This window comes from Cydia fagiglandana, chromosome 7, assembly GCF_963556715.1.
Source record: "Cydia fagiglandana chromosome 7, ilCydFagi1.1, whole genome shotgun sequence".
In the NCBI taxonomy this organism is placed as follows: Eukaryota; Metazoa; Arthropoda; class Insecta; order Lepidoptera; family Tortricidae; genus Cydia; species Cydia fagiglandana.
In genome coordinates, this window is record NC_085938.1 from 8,902,326 (window position 1) to 8,923,245 (window position 20,920).

The following is a 20,920-nucleotide window of genomic DNA, read 5'->3' on the forward strand; positions in this document are numbered from 1 at the left end:
CCGCCGACGGACCACGTACACTCGAGTGCAGCAAATACAAATTAAAAGGTTACAAAAAAAGAAAACTGTTTTTTTACGGTAGTATTTTTTCTGTGGTGCCATATACCATATGTTCTCAGTATTTTAACTCACTCTTTCACTCCCATTAGTACCAAAATAAAAATAAACTCTGTTTAAGCCTATTATTCATTGTCTTTAATTTTGTATGGAAATATCCTAAAATGACAATTATTTATGTAAATAAAAAAAACAATTGCGTCAATTAACAAACGAAACGATGTTCTTTTTCAAACTACCTACTCCGGGTAGGAATTTAACAGATGTAGAAAGAGTTATTAAGAGGTATACAGAGAAAACGACACGGCTCTGCCTATATATTGTTAGTTTTGCTTCGAGCCTATGAATTAAATCAGGCTCTTACCATAAAGTTTTACTACTCAACACCAGATGGCGTTAGACGTCGAGTTCATTTAAAAATAAATCGGTGGGCCGTGGGCTGACGTACAGGTCATGGCAATTTGTCTTATTTAATTCGTGGTCTTATTTATGACGGAAATTTAACCGAGCGGTGGTGGTGGTGGATGACAAGACATACAGTGGCACATGGTACATGCATACTTACTTTGCTCTTTGGTACATGTCTCGATTCTCAAGTTTCGAACATTTCAGACTATCGACGACAAGTAGTTGGTATAAAGGCCGAAGACCTGTCCCATTAGTACCGACGCAGCTCAATGAGAAGCTTGGACATCAATTTGTACACACCTACCCGATAAATTTTTGATGGTTATGTGATTTTTCATGCCATACGATTACAAAAAACCGGCTAAGTGCGAGTCGGACTCGCGCACGAAGGGTTCCGTACCGTTACGAAAAAAACGGCAAAAAAATAACGTTTGTTGTATGGGAGTCCCACTTTAATATTTATTTTATTCTGTTTTTAGTATTTGTTGTTATAGCGGCAACAGAAAAACACATCTGTGAAAATTTCAACTGTCTATAGCTAGCACGGTTCACATGAAATACAGCCTGGTGACAGACAGACATACAAAAGGACACACAGACGGACAGCGGATTCTTAGTAATATGGTCCCGTTTTTACCCTTTGGTTAAGGAACCCTAAAAATGGTATAACTATATAGTACTCGTATATCTAGCTCAAGGCAAGTTCCATGCTCACTGCACAGTTAAAAGAAGTCACGCTGAAGTTCCAGATATTTTAAATGTCAAGGAAAATCAATCTTTATTTTTTTTCTTCACACGACTACATTAATTTAATATGAGGTGTACTTTTTAGGTTTTCTCATAGATATTATGTGCTCTATAAGGAGTTAGACGCTGAAGAAACAAAATACAATGTTTTCTCTGATTCGTTTATTAATTTAAACATGAATACAATAAGAAATTACTCACTTTAGTTTACTTAACCTACTGATGAATTCACAGAAATTGTGTAAAAAGAACTTATGTTTTTAAAGTCTATTTTTAATTTCGCCTGTTGAAATATACTTCTAAATTTTCTGATTTAATTTTCATATGCATAATTTTCCTGTAATCTCTTTACAATATAAACTTAGGTGTATCAAGTATAATGACTCTTGGTAATTATTTTATTATCAACATTTAATGTGTGATTGTGTGTAGGTACAGTCGCCATCAGATATATCAGAGCGGCCAAGGTGCTCACAAATATCTGAGCACGCCTCTATTGTCAGAGCGTTAGAGTGCTTGTTCAGATTTTGTGAACACCTTGGCCGCTCCGATATATCTGATGGCGACTGTACCTAATATTCATAATTTTTGGATAGATCCTGTGGATGACATTTAAACAAAAAGGGTGGTATTTTAATCTTTATTTGCTTCCATTTCTTGGCAGGTTAAAAAAGAAACTAAAAATTCTAGAACAGAACGTGGGGTTATAACCGCAACTCGGTACCTATTCATTTAGATTAAAGTAATATCTACAAAATAACATAAATTTCAAGATTTAATAAACAAATGCGAAAGACTATATTGCTGAAGCATTATATGGCATTAAACCCTGCTACGCATTAGTAAAGAGCAGGGTTTTATTGATAAATCTACGTACCTACCTATGGTATGACATACATTTAATTAAAAGCATTCTACAGAAAGTATCATACACAAACAGAAGATACTTAGGTATTGTCAGCAGCAGAAGTCGCTGAGCATGTGGTGTGTTCAAAATGATCTACACACGCTCTTTCAAAAAAGTTCTCGGCACCTGCTGTCCCTGCTGACTGTACGGAAATAGATACTTATTGACCAACTCGATAGTGATCATCGGCAGTGAAAATTAAGAAAAAGGCAATGTACATATAGGACGTTAATTAATTAGTAAATTATTACATTTATTTTGATTTAAAAACAAACGAAACTAATTAACTTTTCCGATGAGTTTATAAATAAATATTCTGTTAAAAGTAGACGACGAAGACGTACAATAAAATAAATATCCTTAACATAAATGCGAGGATTCCAACTATTGGCACTAACCATGACTACAGTCTAGATCACGACTACTTACTGTGCTTTCATTTAATTATATTATGAATTACAATTATGAAGATAATTATATATTTATGGGTATAACAAAAATAACTGCCATTATCTGTACTATTAATTTTACTTCAACATTTAAATATCTACCTAATATAAGTAGGTAGGTCGATAGTTTTTACACAGTAGTAGGTGCAGTTAGTACCCAACAAACAGTACCTACCTATGTAGTAGTTAGAAAGTAAGTATATCGGGCAGACATATATTTAAGTACCTATAGTATTATATATATATATCGCTAAAGTTGATGCGTCATGATGACCGTTAACTTTAAGGCCGAGCCACACCGGCTTGCGTGTGCGTGACGTGCGCGTGTGCGTGCGCTAAAATGTTGGAGCCGCACACGCACACGTCACGCAAGCGGTGTGCCATCTCTCATAAGGATCTGTATACTACAACGCCGCACGCGCACGTGCACGTCACACACACGCAGCCGGTGTGCACAGGCCTTTAATGTCAGGTCAGCGTAAAACATGTGTCACTTTACGTATAATGAAACTTCTCGTTAAAGATTAGGTATAAATGACTCTGTGAATATTGTTCCGAAGATTTACATTAGTGTTACTAATTATTTAAAATCTAAGAAAATTTGAAATGCCAATGTAAAGTACGACACAGTTTTTAAAACTAATGAATACTTTTTAGGTTATAGAGGTAACTTCATGCTAGTTACATAAGTCTAAGATAAATTAGATATATAAATAAAATACTCATATAGAAATATAATCAGACAAAGATTTTGTGGAATATAATGGGAGTACCTACGCTATTTTTATTTTACACAAGTGTAGCTTTATAACACAGGTAATATTAACATGGTAAACAAACATAATATTGTACTTACAATATAAAATCTTTAAAATAAACACACTTACTGACTAGTTGTTTATAAATACAAAAATATAATTAATTTTAGTTCCTAAATCTAAAAAGCAAACGACATGAAAATGTTGTAATTACGTTTGAAACATGGCTCTGATTTACTGTGCCTGTTTTATACTCTATGTATATCTTTAGGTATTTAAATAAAAGTAAACAAAATCTACCCTCAAATGGCTCGTTAACCCAGTAGCAGTAGATGAGAATATTACACGATCAAATAATGTAGGTTCGTAATAGATCGTTCAGTGACTGAATCAGGCGGTTTTGTAATTGGTCGGTTAACCAATAAATGTTATACCCAACTACCCGAAAATTTACAAATTGTTTGTTTACTTTTATTTAAATACCTAAAGATACAGACTATAGTCTGTGGTATTACTTTCTTTAGAGGATATAAAAATAAATCAATACACTTTAGGTCGCGTTTGCGTGTCATATTGATTATCTAAGCTAACTTAACCTAAATTGAAACATGACGATAGAGTTAAAGTTAATACTCATAATGAGATGGTTTACAAATAACTTAATGATTAATCGTTGACACTGAATGTAGAGATATGACAGCATGGTATATTATGTTGGTCGCTGTCATTTACCCTATGACAATGACTAGCTAGACTTGGGCCAGCCAACCCTATCAGCAGCAGAGTAGGTGAAATCACCCTTTCCTTACTACAATCTATCATTGCATTAAAAAAAGTGGGAATGCTCCAAGGAAATCACAAGAGTCAAGTGTTGGCTGGATAGAGCATAGCCATGTCTCATTGTTTCTTAGAAGTATAATCGTCACGTTCTGTCTACTCTACGACAAGAGAAGAAGAACACAATAGTGTACACATTTCTATGACTAAGCGATCACATTACAAACGCAAATAAATAAGCTAACATCTTCTGCTTATTATAAACACTTACTGAGTACATGACATAGCAGATCCGAACTACGGAGTCCAAAGTGGCGATAAGAAGAGTGCACTTATTAAAATAAACCAGGTCTTTTCAAAAATAAACTCTCACTCAGTTTTTCAAAGTGACCTTAAGTCATTAAATTATTTCAAGGAGAATGCACATTCTAGTGGTTTTAAAATTGGATTGGAGTTAATCGTAATTTGTTTGGCGTGCTGGTCGTACTTCGATGGGTGATGGCGGCGGCATCATATCGAACTCCTCGACTATTGTCTTTGGATGCAACGCGCTGATGTTATTGTCCACAGTGTACGTCCTCGCGTGTGTGTGCGCCATGTTTTGCTTGGGCTCGTTGACTAGCCAGTCATCTCGGTCACGTATTCTCTTTTTCCTTAGCTGCTTGTCTCGTAAATGTTTAAGCCGCGCTAGGTGAGTGTTGACTTGTTGAGGGCTGAGTCCGGTGCGGCCAGAAGTGAGAAGCTCGGCGTTCCGTTGGAATGAGCCCTCAGGGTCACGGCGGTTCCATTGATATCTGAAACATAGCATTTACTCATTTTTATTAGGGTTTCGTCGACAAATGCCAAAAAAGGAGTAACAGAAATAAGTATCTTTATGATTCTACTGGACAAATATCTCCAAAGCTCAAGGATCTCCAAAGAGTATCAGGGCAATTTTTGCGGTGCATTACGACTAACAACTATTAATGTAAACTAATCAAGTTAATTTCAGCCAACTGTAAAACCAGTCTTATTCTTACAAATCTGTAAAACTTGTAACCACATCAGCAAAAGTAGGCACTAAAGATTTATTGGCCATTAAAACTCTCGTTACCCTAAACTGGACCACATCAGATGGGCAGTTAACATGCTGGTATCCACTTACTAGCAAAACAAATATAGTTCTTTATTACCCACTTTACGCGAATTAATGGCTGAATGTTTATTAGAGTAAATTCGTACTATTGTTATTTTATTTACGAGTTATGCGCACCTGTTCGATGTTAATTCTAGACTACGTGCCAAACGCATGGGGTCAATTTAAAATTATTGAATTGAGTACGACTTCAAGGGGTTCAGCCAGGGCCGTCTTGAACTATGCTGGGGCCCATGGGCACATAAGAATTTGGGGCCCTTTTGGAAAGTAAAGAAAGCTAATTAAATTTACATATTCCTACAATTATCTTCTATTTAATAAGGGTAATCAAATATACTGTTACTGTCAGTCCTTCGGGGCTCCTGAGGATGGGGGCCCCGGGCACGGGCCTCGTGTGCCCTTACGGTAAAGACGGTACTGGGTTCAGCGATGGGTTGGCGATCGCCACATCGTTGGTCCTTGGGTTTGGATCGTTGCGATCGCGGCTGATTGTTGTTAGTCGCAATTACCATCGTGATAGAGTGTTAAAAAGTGACATTTGCCTTGTCACATCAATAACGTCCGTAATACGCATGCAGCAGAGGAGTGATGTAACACATTCTTTAGCAATCTTACCCAGGGAAGGGTCGGGTGAGCTTCCTACTCGGCCGGAGCGGTCCTCGCTTGTTTCGCCGTGGCTTCGGCATGGCCCGGAGCGCACTCGGGCGCAGGTCGTATGACTTGAGCGGGTTCAGCGACGGATTGGCGGTCACCACGTCGTTGCTCCGCGGGTCGTTTCGTTCGCGGCTGATTGCGTTGCGTTGTCGGTGGTACTTTAGTTTAGTTTTGCAGATGTACTGCCGGCTCTCGTAGCAGCTTGCGGGTGCCCATCTGGAAAATTATAATGCTGGTTAAATTTAGAACAGGTAGTAAGTCCTGCCAGACAATTAATAAATATAATATTCATTTCAGATAATTCATCATACATAAGTACATAGGTATAATGTCCGAGATATTATTATACTGCCCCATATAATGGAACCCTGTCTAATCATGGAAAGGTTTACTACTTTTTTTATGAATTAAGTAGCAAGGCCCATGTTCAAATTTAATTATTCTGCTTGAAACGTCAAACCTGAAAAAATATCTGAAATCCAAATATATGCCTAGGTATATTATTGTAGATTGTAGATTATTAGGTAGTTCGAACAGCTGTGGTTAATTTTAGCAAAGTACATCTATACATGTTCTAATCAAAAGTAAGCTAATAAAAGCTTTATGGGTCACGAGAGTAGAAATATAACAAGGGTTTGACCCACACAATGGCAATATCGCATCACGGCGTTCGTAAACTTTATATTGCTTTTCGTGTTATTGGACGATTGGAATTGTCCTAATGTAGTGGAGTGTAATTTGTAAGCGACAGCGGAACTCAACTACAGACCGGGTGTATCACGTAAAGACTGCAATGCTATTGACGAGTTTTAAAAGTGTTAAGAGTTCAGCCGAATCGAATAAAAAGAGCTAACGCACTAAGAAGTAGTAGGTATGTAATATAAGAAAATATTTGACTCCAATGGTTATTTTTTTATATTTTCCTAACAAACTATGAAGTTATTGTTCCTTTTTTGAGAGAGAGAGAGAGAGAGAGAGAGAGAGAGAGAGAGAGAGAGAGGGGATAATAAAATTTCGGCACTTTCAGTTTCATAACCATACAAGTAGCAATTTTCCCCTGCTTATTTCTTAGTGCGCTTGTTCGCGTAATATTTAGATTATTTAGTCTCATATACAAGCAGAAACGCTCCAAGTTTGTAACCCACACCAATTTTAGTGTATATTGTCAGAGGTTTCAGAGCGAATGCAACCAAAGGGCCCACCGTCTGTGCCCTTGAGATCGTTTATTTCTGTCACGAACATTATTTCTGTCACGAACACGCCATTTCGATATCGGGAACACTGCGTTATGTAGATACGCGAATATGTGAAACATACAAGCTTAATGGGATATTTTGTTCGGTGAGGAATGGTATGTTTCGTAAGGATCGTCATTTATTTTCCTTTATCTGTACGACTCTCTTGTGGACCGTTTATGTTTTTATTTATGACGCTTATTTGTTTATTTCTTATTTTCAGGCCGACTAACTGCTTTGTCGTTCGTCTGGATGCGTAATGTTTTTCTTACTTACATACCTACTCTTATTCTCAGGACCTCAGTAGAAATAGGTTTTAATATATGTATAGGTACTTGATTAGTTACATAGTTAGGTATCATGAAACCTTTTATTAAATTATATCTGTAAGTAGTTTCTATTTTCAGTTTGGCTTTAAGAGGATAGTGCACGACCGCTTCTAAATAAGATCTTGTATGGAAATATTATAACTGACTCTAAAATGTTAATATCCAGGGAGGAAAATGGGGACTATGTTCGTATGAAGAAGCGGTTGTCTCCTTTTATCTTAATTTTTGTAGTTTAGTTGGCATACATAATAGAAACATGACCCTCCCCAGACTTTGACCCCACAGCAGCTTTAAGCCCCAAAACTGGTCCACGTCCGCATGAAACGACCCGATAGGACTTTGGAACAAAGGACCTCCTATGGTTAAATAAAATAATGTCAAACGGGACATGTACGAATACGAACACACAAGCTTCATTCGTATTCATTCCTACGGAGGTCGCCTTCCAGTTTCGTATGTTTAGTCTAAGCGGCTTTTACGGGTAATAATTTACAGGCTTTATGAAACCTTAGTACTGAAACTAACTTTTTCGCTACTGAATATTCTAACAAAGCACAATGGAAAAAAAGACATAGGTACACTGTAGGTATTTGAATACTGCAGATTTTAATTTTGTATCAATAATATAAGCTTTCTCTTAACCTCCTAAGACTAAATGTATCGTTGCAATCTAATTTGAACCTTTCATGAACCAAATAAAGTGGCATTTCTTTTGTTTCATTGTTGTTGAAAACAAACGAAATTCGTTCCAATTTACGTACAGAATAAGGTTCAAACACAAAATTGGGAAACTTTGTATGTTTGGTTTATACGAGGTTAACAGTAGACTTTTTTCGCAATATTTATAGGAGTAGTTTTTAGGTTTATATGTGGCACCTATAACCGTAGCACCGTGACCTATAGACCGACCGCTTAACTGAGTCCTCGCCTGCGCGGTACGGGGGCGACGGGGCGGGGAAGGTGCGAGCGGCAGGCGTACGGTACGCAGGCGAGGACTGAGTTAAGCGGTCGGTCTATAGTAGCGTTAGACTCTGCGGGTGTCTTATGTGATACACAGGTGTAGCACCTTGCCGCGTTCTTGAGTTCTACGCGTTTAATGGGGTTTCTGTTTCCTTTATACGGGTAGGTACTGGCAACACACAATATAAAACTTGCCTGTAGAGCAGCTCGGGCTCCATGGCGATGCAGTTCCATTGCAGTTCCTCTGGCTTGAGCTTCCTCATCTTGGAGAAGGACTGGTACCGCATGGGGCGCAGCTCGCCGCCCCACTTCCATGCGCGCGCGGCGTAGTCGTAGATCCCGCCGATCCAACGGCTAACTTTCTCTGGAAATTATTAATATTTGGTAAATAAATGGTATCATTATTTTATTAATTCCTCAATAATCCTCATAGACACTTCTTTAGCAACAGAGTGGTCAAAGCTTGGAACAAACTCCCAGAGGACGTAGTATCGGCCCAAAGTGTCAATGAGTTTAAGAATAAACTAGACAAGCTCAATGCAAACTCTACTCGACACTGAAAACTCGGTTGATGGCTCTAGATACAGGCATTATCAGTTATTTCAACTGCCTGCCTGCTTCACAAATAATAAATAAATAGTTAAATAATTTCATTGTATAATTTTATGAGCATGATGCCTGAGATATATGTTGGGGTAGATTCTCTGCAGGCGAGTACAATGGTTAAATAGTAATGCGATGTCGTCAATGGACACTCGTACATATATTATGCAATTCAAAGTATCTAACAGAAACTAAAGAAAGCAGAAGCGAACAAATAAGGCATAGGTACGTTTTATGTGCAAGTCACTTTTGGAGATATCGCAAATAATGTCAGCTGACCATTCGACTAAAGGTCGGTTTATATCTACGGATTTTGAGCATGCCAGTCAGGCACGTGCCGTGGCAGACAAAATAATATTATTCAATACGATACGAGTCTATTAACTGCTGTTACACGGCTGCGCAGACGGCAACAGACACCTAAATTATTTTTTCTGCAGCGGCACGTGTCTGGCACGCTCAATGTCTGTAGATATGAGATATAAACCGAGCTTAATACTGCTCTTTTTCGACAACTTTGTGTTGAATGCAAGAGAGATGGTGGCGGCTTGTTGCCCTTGTTGGTTGCGTAAATTACTCGTACGAAATTAGGTTCACGTGACATTGGAAAAAAAACTGTTTTTTTACTGATGTATGTAGGTATTAAATTGGCTTACCAATGCCTGGTTTATTGAGGTAGTTTCTTAAGTTGCGGTCCTCCCATCGGGCCGGCACCGTTAGGTTGCTCTCACGATCCTGAAAAAAAAACAACAATTAAATTACACACTGAGCCGTAAGTACTGAAATAAATTTTAATTTAATATATTTTTGTAAATATTTATTGGTACGAAATATTGAACTATTTAAAAACACATTAAATTGTTTTCTATTATGAGCAAAACATTTTCTAAAAATGTGTTGACTTGTGCTTACGCTAATCTGTAATATTTTGAGAGACAATAAACGCGAGAAAATAAATCTTGTTAATAAATCTGTTCCTACCTACCATCCCGTTAATCTATTTATTTATACTTAACTATGTACTAGGACCTAGGTACACATTTTCAATATAAAATAAAATTGTTATGATGCTGTACCTAATTCATCATAATACTCACAATTCTTGTGTAACTCGAGTTCTTTATTTTAAATAATTTAAAACACGTTTGATGCAAGAATACATTCCTATTGCATTAATCAACTCTTAATTTGTTTGGTTCAGTAATCCTTGAGATGGCAAAACTTTATGATTTCAGTTGACGAACGCGCGGCCGGTGTATTTCTGAAGGTAATAAATCAGATATTTTTGTCACAAACGTTTCTTGTGTGAATTACATTGTATTTAACGATTGCTTGGAACTATTTGAAAATATGGCCAATATATTGCCGCAATAGTAATGGCAATAGGATGGTAAAAGTGGACAGGCCGGCAATTAAAATTTCCAGAAAACCCCGCTAAAGCAAGTAATATGATGTACTGATGTAAGACCTAAGGAAACATCAACAAGGAAATGTCGATAAAACACCGAATACTTTTACCATAACACTTTTAATAAATATGTATTTATTTGTCATGAATTGCACTTGTATCAGTAAGTAGCATAGAACAGAAATAGCTACTCGGACGAAGTGTTCAAAATATCTTTACACGTCGCTATTGACAAGAGAGTGAGAGCATCAGACAATTTACAAGGTTAGTTTTTGGGCGAACACATGGAGAGTCCCGACAAAACACGTTCTAATTGTCCTAATTTCCCGCACATGTGCTCATCCAAAGGGTTAACCCAAGTTAATTATATATTTTTGTCCTTAAAATACCTTCATATTCCTTTATACTTTTATAATGGTATTCTCATTATAACAGTAAAACATACCCACTATACTACTATGTACATTATTTAAGTAACTTCAGGGATAACCTTGTTTAACCTTTTAATATCCATTAATTTATTTTTATAAAAATTCAATAAGCACTAAAACTGTAAAAAGATGAAAAAGAAATAAAAAATGGCCGGCTTAAAAAATAATACTTAAAATGCTACTGTGTTTTATTATTTCCTTTTGTGTCAACTCTATAAAGTGTGCGAACTTTTTCAATTCATACTTATTTCTGGGAACAAAATAAATTTAACTCTATATTTTAAACTCTATAAGATCTAACATAGGTTTGATGTTTGTTTGACCGAGTTATTGTTTTGATTGCTTGTGTATGTTGATTCTCCCAAGATATTTTCACACGAGACAACTTGTTATTTGCTAGGAAGTTGACTTGTTTGCATAGCTTTGGATACACACGTAGGTTTGCTTGGAGACGCAGCAAGATTTTTCTTAGCATACCTTTTCGTAGTGAAAGTTTATTTCGTATGAATTGGGATTGAAGGTCTGTTTCCAATGGATTTTAAAATTTAATTTTTGCAGACCAAAAAACAAAAGACATCAACGAAATTGACCAACTTGAAGCTATTTAAAAGTAGTAAATTATTAACACACTAAATCAAGTATTAATTCCAGAAACAACTTGAAACACTTTGTTATATTCAAGTAAGTAGGAGTAGGTATAGGTACATATTTTATTATAAATAGCAAGTAACTAAATTATGTACAAGGATAGCAAAAACAAGCTAGCCCACTTCAAATAATAAATATAATGAAATTCAATGTCTAGATCATCGCGAAGATCATAAACGAAACGAGAAACGAATACAAGGTGTTACGTAAAGCAATTCGCCATTGTTCACGTGTCTACTTTTTTTTTCTACCGCATCCCAGACGGAACAAATGTGTTACAGCGTACACTGGCATCTCAAGGGCTTAATTTTGAACCGATAATCGGTTTAATAATAGTTTGAATCGATTTTGTTACGCTTGTGATGTATCTGTCGTAGTCAGATCGTATAATCCGCCGTATTACATTACGGCTAGCCGTTTTCAAAAACAGGGGCGTTTTGAAATGCGGCGGTTCGACGATTAGCCGGATTGTCACTGCGATACGTTCTTCAAGAAGGCGGCCCACGTTTAGCCGCATCGTACATTGTAGAGTGACCAGTTCTTTCGGTCGCCTACGTAACCGGAGTTTGACAATGTTTGCAATTTAATTTATTTCTACCATGGTCCCACCGCACTACATGTGTTTCTTTTCCAAAACATTTCCTTCACAACTTAAATAGACGGAGCCCCGCAAGCGGGGCTCCTATTTCTGGGCGGTTTGCCCTTCGGGCATCTGAAGTTACCTAACGAACCTAACCTAATTACCTACCTACGCTTTTTTCCCCAAAGTGTAATGTTTTCACGGACGTCTCACTTAATCAATAGGTAGGTAGGTTAGGTTCGTTAGGTAGCTTCAGATGCCCGAAGGGCAAACCGCTCAGAAATAGGAGCCCCGCGAAGCGGGGCTCCGTCTAGTTAAGTTGCGAAGGAAATTTTTTTTTGAAAAGAAACAGTCCGACAAACTCCAGATTTGATGGACACCCCAGCGTTTGTCAGGCAGCGCCACGAGTGTTAAAAATGAGAACTAAAAACTGTCAAAGCGGCGGCTAATGACTCGCTGTATTACATTACGGCTAGCCGTGTTGAAGAACGTATGGCGCCGAATACATTCCGGCGGATTCTCATTCAGCCGCATTCAATACGGCTAATCGTTAAACCGCCGCATTTCAAAACGCCCCTGTTTTTGAAAACGGCTAGCCGTAATGTAATACGGCGGATTATACGATCCGACTGCGACATATCGATGACGTTGTCCGTATCGACAGATATCTATTTTTATTCGTTTAAATTTAAAATGAAATAACTAATTTCCTATTAACAAGTCTGGGATTGAAACAAATATTTTAGCTTAAAATCCGTATGCCTACCTATTAGTAAGATCTTATATAATCCAGTCACACTACCTATACCTACCATATATATAATCCAGTTCCTAACTGATGAACTAGTTTGGAAACTCGGCTCCCTAGAACTTGAGAGGATACTTAAACCCAGTAATTAAATATTAAAATAGTAGATTCCCGACCCCAGTAATAACTATTAGACTTAATTATTGCATGGATATTTTTTTTGTTTGTAAAATTGTAATTAATTAGGCAGACATGCCTAAAATATCAAGGAAGTTCCTTCTAATGAATTCCGATATCAAGCCAGTTCCCATATTTTTTTTTATGGATTTGAGCTATTAAATATTTAAAATGTCGGTTGATTCAATTATTTTAAGACGCATAAAAATTTGCACGACGGCTTTATGTGCAAACTGCAAACGCGTTGAAATATTAACTGTTAAGCAAGTGAAAGTAGCTTATATTCTTCCTTTTCATTTCAAAATTAAAATACAAATAGATTGTGCATACTATGATTTTTATTATAAAATAAAATAACTTGTAATGTTACCTACTTAGGGCATAATATTTGCGCCACAAAGCCCACAAAAATTCGATATAAAAAAAGGATAAAGTGAAAAAATAAATTAAGATTGCAAATTACTAGTTAAGCATACTAAGTATCAATAATTTTTACTTATTTCTAATTAGGTAAACTGCGCTAAATGCAAAATCTTACAGTTAAATTCCTAATACGTTGCCGTCTGGAGTAATAAGGTTTTGCCAAGTACTTTAATTCACGGCTCATGTAATGTTTAGTAGTCTGCAAAGGACTATAAACTATAAGTCGGTACAACTATTTGAGAAATGCTTCGAGATCGTAAAGCCCGTTTCTCTAAACTAGATCACAGTTTCATACATGAACTAATCTATGAATGTCAAAAGTTGCACAAGATGTTTAGGGTAACAATGAGATATTATTGCTCCATATTACCGTTGATAATTCAATTACTATATATCGTAAGTTTATAATGAATGCGCCTGTATCGATAACGAGGTACACCATTAGCCAGTTTTATCAACAACCGCCCACACCTTCGTCGGAAAGGTAATAAATCTAGCAGTGAAATTGTGTGCCAAACGTTATCAGTGAGCGTGGGCCCTAATAGGGCCTTAGTGTTCGATGGAGAAACCGATTAAACAGCTGACCAACGAGATTAGCATTTCTTTAAAATATTTTTTATTTATACTTAAAAGAAATGAAGATATACGCGGGCTGATATACTATGTATGGATTTTCTATTCATCACCGTCCACATTTTTATTGCTTTGACTGCATTTATTTAGTTTAGCTGCGTTGACTAAACGCTTTCTACATTTATTAACATTTCTGTCAATATTTTTTTTATACTTTAACATAAATAGAGCTACTCAAGATTATACCCATCAGGAGCTTTAATAGAACTTTTAAAATCTGAATGTGATTTGAAATTGATTTGACATCACTCGCCGTGCATTCCGCTCATGTATACCTAGGGCAGGTGCCCCGGTTCTGACCACTGGGCCGGATGTGACCATTTATTGTTCAAAGTTAATATAAAATAAATTTATTCATTAATTATATACCATTAAAACACAATTGGCTACCATGTAATCATTTAAACCCTTAAAAAAGATTATTGAAATGTATTAGTTTAGTTTTTTATAAATTTATTAAAAAAACAACTTGCCAACGAACGGCGGTAAAGTGGCTAGACCCGGGGTATCTGCCCTGTATATTTTTTTCTAAGCGAGATGCACTACCTGTACCTAATGATAAGCAATCAATATTTGAATCTAAAATTTCTGTTGCCATGTACCCACTGCACATTTTTACTCAATTTACGCTATTTCATTATTATCTAATCTATAAGAGCTCTGTCGTATTCTGCACGCGATCCGTGTCACTGAAATAGTCATTATTAGAAATGCAGATATTAGCTGAATGAGCAACAGTTTATGAAACTACAACTAGGTCAACTTTATGATTTCTAATTACTTACGAGTTAGGAAGATATCCTCTCATACCTATCACGATATCTTTTATTGCCGACTGCTAACGTAAAGCATTTGTCTCCCCAACTCTTTCACAACAAATCGCAACTCACTATGATTCACGACTTACTATATTAAATCTTAACCTCATAACGAGAACTCGGAATAACCCCTATAATTTACGACTGGCAATTATTTAGCCAAAATAAAAGTAGGTTGGAATTCGCACGTATTTTGTTTCTATTTGAAAAGATCTCTCGTCAAAGTCAAGGGCGCAACAAGAATAGCGAGAACGAAGCGCAAACCATGAAAAAAAACCAAGTGCTTATACAATAAATAGAACAAAGCGAATCTGATAGATCGAGAACAGTTATGGATACGGCGGAAGCTTAAAAATCTGATTACAGACCTGTTGCCGTCTCCCGTTTCTTTCTTTCAATTAAAATCCTACGTACAATTTGAAGTCTTTGATTTATATAATGAAATGAATGAATGAAATGAATGAAATGAAATGAAATGAAATTGTTTTATTCCAGAAATCTTCCATAGAATTACAATAAAATTAAATTAAAATTAAACTATTCGACTGTACAATAAAATATAATAACTCGGTATGTAACTACAAGTTGTAGTTACATACCGAGCACGTTGTAGTCTACAACGTGCTCGTCGCTTAATGACTTAAAAATGTTTTTACTCAAACATGCAATGAAATATTGATGTTATGTTCCTTATAATAGGCTGCGAAGTATGACGTTTCAGGTGCGGCTAGGACAAAAGGTATTTAATGGAATTTCATACAAAACTTGCAGGCCTAGGCCGGCAAAGTCCTCTTTTTTAATTTTCATTTCACAGATATTTGTGACACAGCATCGTGGCATTCATCCATTAAAAAAAAACTAGAGGCAGTATCGGCTTTATGGTTCGTAATGACACTGCCACTACGCCTATAAAAAAAAAACAAAAAACAATGTTTGCTATAATTTGCAGTTTTATTTGTATAAAATCAACATAATACATTATTAACCAAATTTTATAATTTTAAATTATAAATTTAACTACACAAATAAAAACATTTAAAATATTTTAATCTAAACGTTAGCGGTAAAAAGGTCTACTCAAACACGCGTAGTTATTTTTTTTAATTGTTATGGAGGTAAAGTTGAAAACTTTTCATTCTGTTTTATTGGATTTATGGTGCGTTGTTGATTTTTTTACTTTAATATGAGTTCCGACGAAATAATGAAATTAATTGTAATCGTAGGTGTTGGAATTGGCAGCGTAAGCAGAACTGATTTTAAATAACTTGCTGCTTCTGCCGCCAAGTCAAAGACGAAGTATGTATATGGTTGCTTATGGCAATTTTATTATTTGAGAAACTAAGAAAAATGGCTTACAGTTTATTAGAAACAGTTTTGTGGCATATTTTAAATGAATGTAACTACAAATTCGTCAACACTGTGGAAATTATACTTATTTACTCCATGCATAAAGCAACGATGTATGTGAAACATGATATCAACATGAAAGGCTATGTAAACTTATGTGACGAAAACGATAGTCAGACGGATACAAGGCGAAAAAATCAAAGATACATGAAAATATACGGGTACCTAGTAAAAATACACGACTCGTGTAAAACATATGCGCGATAATGATAATGATATAGTACGTGTTGGTTATACATATTTTGGGTGTAGTTTACTTTTAGTTTTTTCTATAAATAAAACTTGGGTTTCGTGGATTTTTTATTTTATTTATTTCATTGCATGTTTGAGAAAAGCACTATACATACCTCGGCGGGAAATGGGGTTGCCCGCGCTCAGACCTAACCGGCCTCGCTTCGCTCGGCCGTCTATATGTCTTCGGCCTGCAACCCCTTTCGTCCCGGCCTCTGTAGTAATGTACTATTATCTTTTGATATTTAGCTCACGTCAAGTGCTCAATTCAACTCAAGTGGCTTCCGATTCATCGCCAATCAAAATACCTACTTTTTATATGCTCTCATTGGAAAAAGTTCTTTATAAAGATAAAAAGGACTATAATTACAAACTCTTGAACAAATAGTTTCCTCAAAGCCGTATCTATGCCGCACTATTCATCTTCAGGATATCGTAATGTCTAGATCTTAGGCAGCGCTCATTGTGATGCGGATGGCGCCCACCTGTTGCTAACCGCACAGACTGGAAGTGTTTATTTTCAAATCCACACATAGTTTTAATCGAAATTATACCTTGTATTGTTTTAGTCAAAACCTAAATTCCCCAGCTTTCCAAAAAGTAGAGGGAATGAGAAAACAACTTTATTGCACAAGACATATACAACAATGTACAAATGGCGGAATTTATGCCAAATGGCATTCTAAACAACTCAACCAAAGAGGGTCAAACTGAGATACATACCTACAATTGGGGCCAAGAGAAAAGTTTATTGATTGAATAAAAAAACTAACTACATATGTACATATACTTATAAACTACATAGACAAATAAAATGTAATATGTTAAGTAAATTGTCAAAAAACAATATGGGATTGTGTTCCAGATAAAATGCGATTATGTAGTAACATATGTCTTATGGTATTATGTGTGTATTTTTAAACCAGTTTCAAATAAAATAATTCCGGTTCTATTCTAAAGGATCATAAATATTTTTAACTAATCCGACAGGCATCCCCACGTTCTGACGGTCATGTCACCGCTATATTTGCGACAGCCATAACTGTTCATCACCTTTTGTTCGTAGGTACCTAATTTATAGTTTCCAGAGCTTCTCGGTTTTTGAGCTCTGTTGTGGGATTCCCTCTAATTGCTTCTGTTGTTTATTACTAATCTTCTTTATTATGATCTATTCTTTATATTTTCTTAAAAATGGTTAGCCGGTTAATATTTTTTAATCTTTTACATTATGCGTCAATATATTCAGGAATATTATGATAATACATTTGAATATATTAATTCCTTGACAACCAAACTAAACCAAACCAAAAATTATTTGTGAATACCCTTGTATTAAATGTAAAAATGAAACGATAAATAAAGTTGGCGATGTTGCTGATCGCCACAGTTGGATGAGAGTTCAGCTTGACGTGGTTGAGGTTGGTATCTACTTCAGCACATCAATAGGTTTTATGTTCTTGAATCAAACAATTAAAAACAGTTTATGCATCTACGTCTTTTGATGGGTATGCGGGCCAGAGGATCTATACCGGGTGTGGCCTGTAATATGAGCAAAAAATTAAACTGTAGGCTGTACTCCTCACACTGACCAACATTTGTTCAGCGACTTTTAAAAATAATATTGTGGGGTGATTTTTAATACACTTTAAAGTTTATTCTAAGACGCAATGTATTGCGAATTTTGTTATGTTTAAGACGTGACAAGTAACGTCAATCACAATGATATGGCGTGGCGATGGCGTACATTGAACATATAATATTTATTTTGTATGAAAAATTGGGAGTCTAAATACTTCATAATTTTTAAAAGTTGTTGGAGAAAAGTGTCATCGTTTGAGGAGTACAATCTATGTTTTAATTATTTGCTCATGTTACAGGCCACACCCGGTATACATACCGTGAAGAACGAAATCGGAATTTCATTCACTGTGGCTCTTTCGCTTAAATATATAAGAGCGATAGAGAGAAAAATTTCGATTTTCGATGTTCGCGATATACCCTTAGCACATCTAACAGTGCGTTTTTAATCACTTTACAGATTGATCGTTGATTCCGCTTTTATCACGGTTCAGCTTCGTACGAATTCTCTCACGTACAGGCTACGGTCGGTTTAATGTTCGCAAGTGATAAATATCTACAGGACTATACTGAGCCCGTGAAATTGGCCCTGGTCCAGGACTAGAATCTGGCGAACTTCAAACTGATTTGCGAAACGACTTTGATAATGGATGAACACTTTCACTTTAATACTTGTACGAGTATAACTCTAGCGTTTACAGTGTCACTGTCAGTGTTATTTATTTATTAAGAAATTTAAATCAGAGAACAAGGCATGGGCCTTACAAATACCTACCTTACAGACTAACATACCTACATATGTATTTTATAAACTTAAAACTAAACACTATTTAGTCGACAAAACGGCCGTTATTGGTCGTTATTGCCGTATACTTTTATAAATAGTTAACATAATATTGCAGCAATTCATCATGAGGACCACGGGAAAAAAAATTAGGTATTAATATGTATAAATCTGCAATAAAACTATTTTATTATACAGAAATAATTTAAAATGATAACTGATATTGAAACCGAGCGATGAGAAAAGCTACTACTATTACCTCCTTAGTTCCATAAACGACCAAAGATAGATATTATGTAGGTACTTACATTGGTGGTTCTAAGAAATATTGACGTAGAGAGCTAATCGTAGGAGCGATAATAATATGATTAGGAAAACATCAACTTCCATGAGGTTGTCACGTTGTCAGAGTGTTAAGGAGCCCACTGATTAACAATCCGCCGGACGGTATCGGCCTGTCAGTTAGAACAAAAGTTTGACAGTTCCGAACAACTGACAGGCCGATACCGTCCGGCGGACTGTTAATCAGTGGGCCCCTTAAGAAGTCTGAGAGACCATATCTGAATGTCTTTTATCTTAATAAATATGGGACAAGTTTGCAGAACAATTCGCATATTTACTTGGACAGACGAGCGTGGGAACACTCGTAAAACTATGACATCACGGGCAAACTCGCCAACTAGGTTATACACAACTTACACAAGGTTTCCAACGGAATCCAGCATGTGGAAATTATTTATATTGTTTTCATCATTCTCTCGTCATGATTTTTTTTTGTAAAAAAAGGTTTTTTTCCTGATTTTGTATAAACTCTTTCAATGTCATGGTCTCAAGATATTGATAGTATTAGGTATTACTGCTGCCACATGTGCTACAAGGAACAGTGCTTATAATAATTAATAAAATAAAAACACGGACCATTAGCTGGCTTTATTTCATTTACGTTGTGTTGTGTATTATATGTAAATAAAATGGTTAATAGCTATGTAGTGAAATTGCGGTTAAATTAATTCATTTAATTATCTTATAGTGAAACTGTAACTACTTTCATAGTCAGGTTTAATAAAATTAACTATAGCTATGGCCGTTGAGTTGAGTGCCCACCTTAGGCGTTACAATTCCTTTTAGGGCTATCTTAATATTAAACTCCATTACCTATGCAAAATTACGTTGCGAAATGATATATTAGAAAATTATATAATTCGTCGGGTGACAAGCAAAAGTCACTAACTAACACCATTTAAATTATTGGACAATAAGCCGTGTTACAAGTCTAATAAAGTGCATTTTTACTTTATTTTTTTAATAGTACTTAGTGACTTTTGCTTGTCACCCGACGAATATAAACTCTTGCCATCTTTAAATTCAAATAGGTACCTAATGAAGTCATTGTTCACGGCTTCGATTTTGTTTAATCAGTGTACTTAGAACCCCGTGTATTTTTTTCCTCTGCTGCTATTTTTAATGCAATAGTGCATTTATAACAGTCATGTGAAATAAATTGAAAAGTTAAAAAAGAACTGCATATAAAAATAACATACCTATGTCGATAATGAGATGGCCATTTCATGAGTATTCGAAACTTAGACGTGTATCACAGGAGCTTAGTTTTAGGGTGTTCTGCCTTTTCGCAGAACTATTTTTGGCGGAATTTCATTTGCCAACCAACATTTCGCCGACGTTTCACTTTGACAACTAACGATTAGCAAATTTTTGTATGGCAACGTTTCAATTGGTAGAATTATTGTAAAGCAGATTATTATAACGCCTCTAAACTTTTGGGAGACTTATCATTTGTCAAATCTTTCACTTGGTCGAACAACTCTTGGACGAATAACGTTTCGTTGGAGCTACAGTTCGCTTTTCATACATTAGGCAAGTTACCCCCCATAAGAAAAAGATACTTACCAAACAATCAAAAATGGCCGAGTTGTTGTACTTCTTATAATGTATATTTGAAGCCAGTGGCAGCGAGCGAGCGAAGCGAGCGAGCAAGACCTTCCTGGGCAAAGCCGACTTGGATATGGTTAGGTTA

General features: G+C 36.0%; 1 protein-coding gene and 1 long non-coding RNA gene across 2 annotated transcripts in view; one reads left to right on the forward strand and one right to left on the reverse strand.

The window, feature by feature from the left end:
• LOC134665869 (uncharacterized) overlaps positions 1–20,920 on the forward strand; it is a 451,632-nt gene that overhangs the window by 20,543 nt on the left and 410,169 nt on the right. The window lies entirely within an intron of this gene.
• LOC134665867 (uncharacterized) overlaps positions 3,070–20,920 on the reverse strand; it is a 140,921-nt gene continuing 123,070 nt past the window's right edge. Inside the window, exons 4-7 of the mRNA XM_063522899.1 lie at positions 9,676–9,754; positions 8,612–8,780; positions 5,854–6,108; positions 3,070–4,897 (exon numbers count right to left, since the gene is read on the reverse strand). Coding sequence (XP_063378969.1) covers positions 4,558–4,897; positions 5,854–6,108; positions 8,612–8,780; positions 9,676–9,754 — 843 coding nt within the window. The 3' untranslated portion in view covers positions 3,070–4,557. The remainder of the gene's footprint in view (positions 4,898–5,853; positions 6,109–8,611; positions 8,781–9,675; positions 9,755–20,920) is intronic.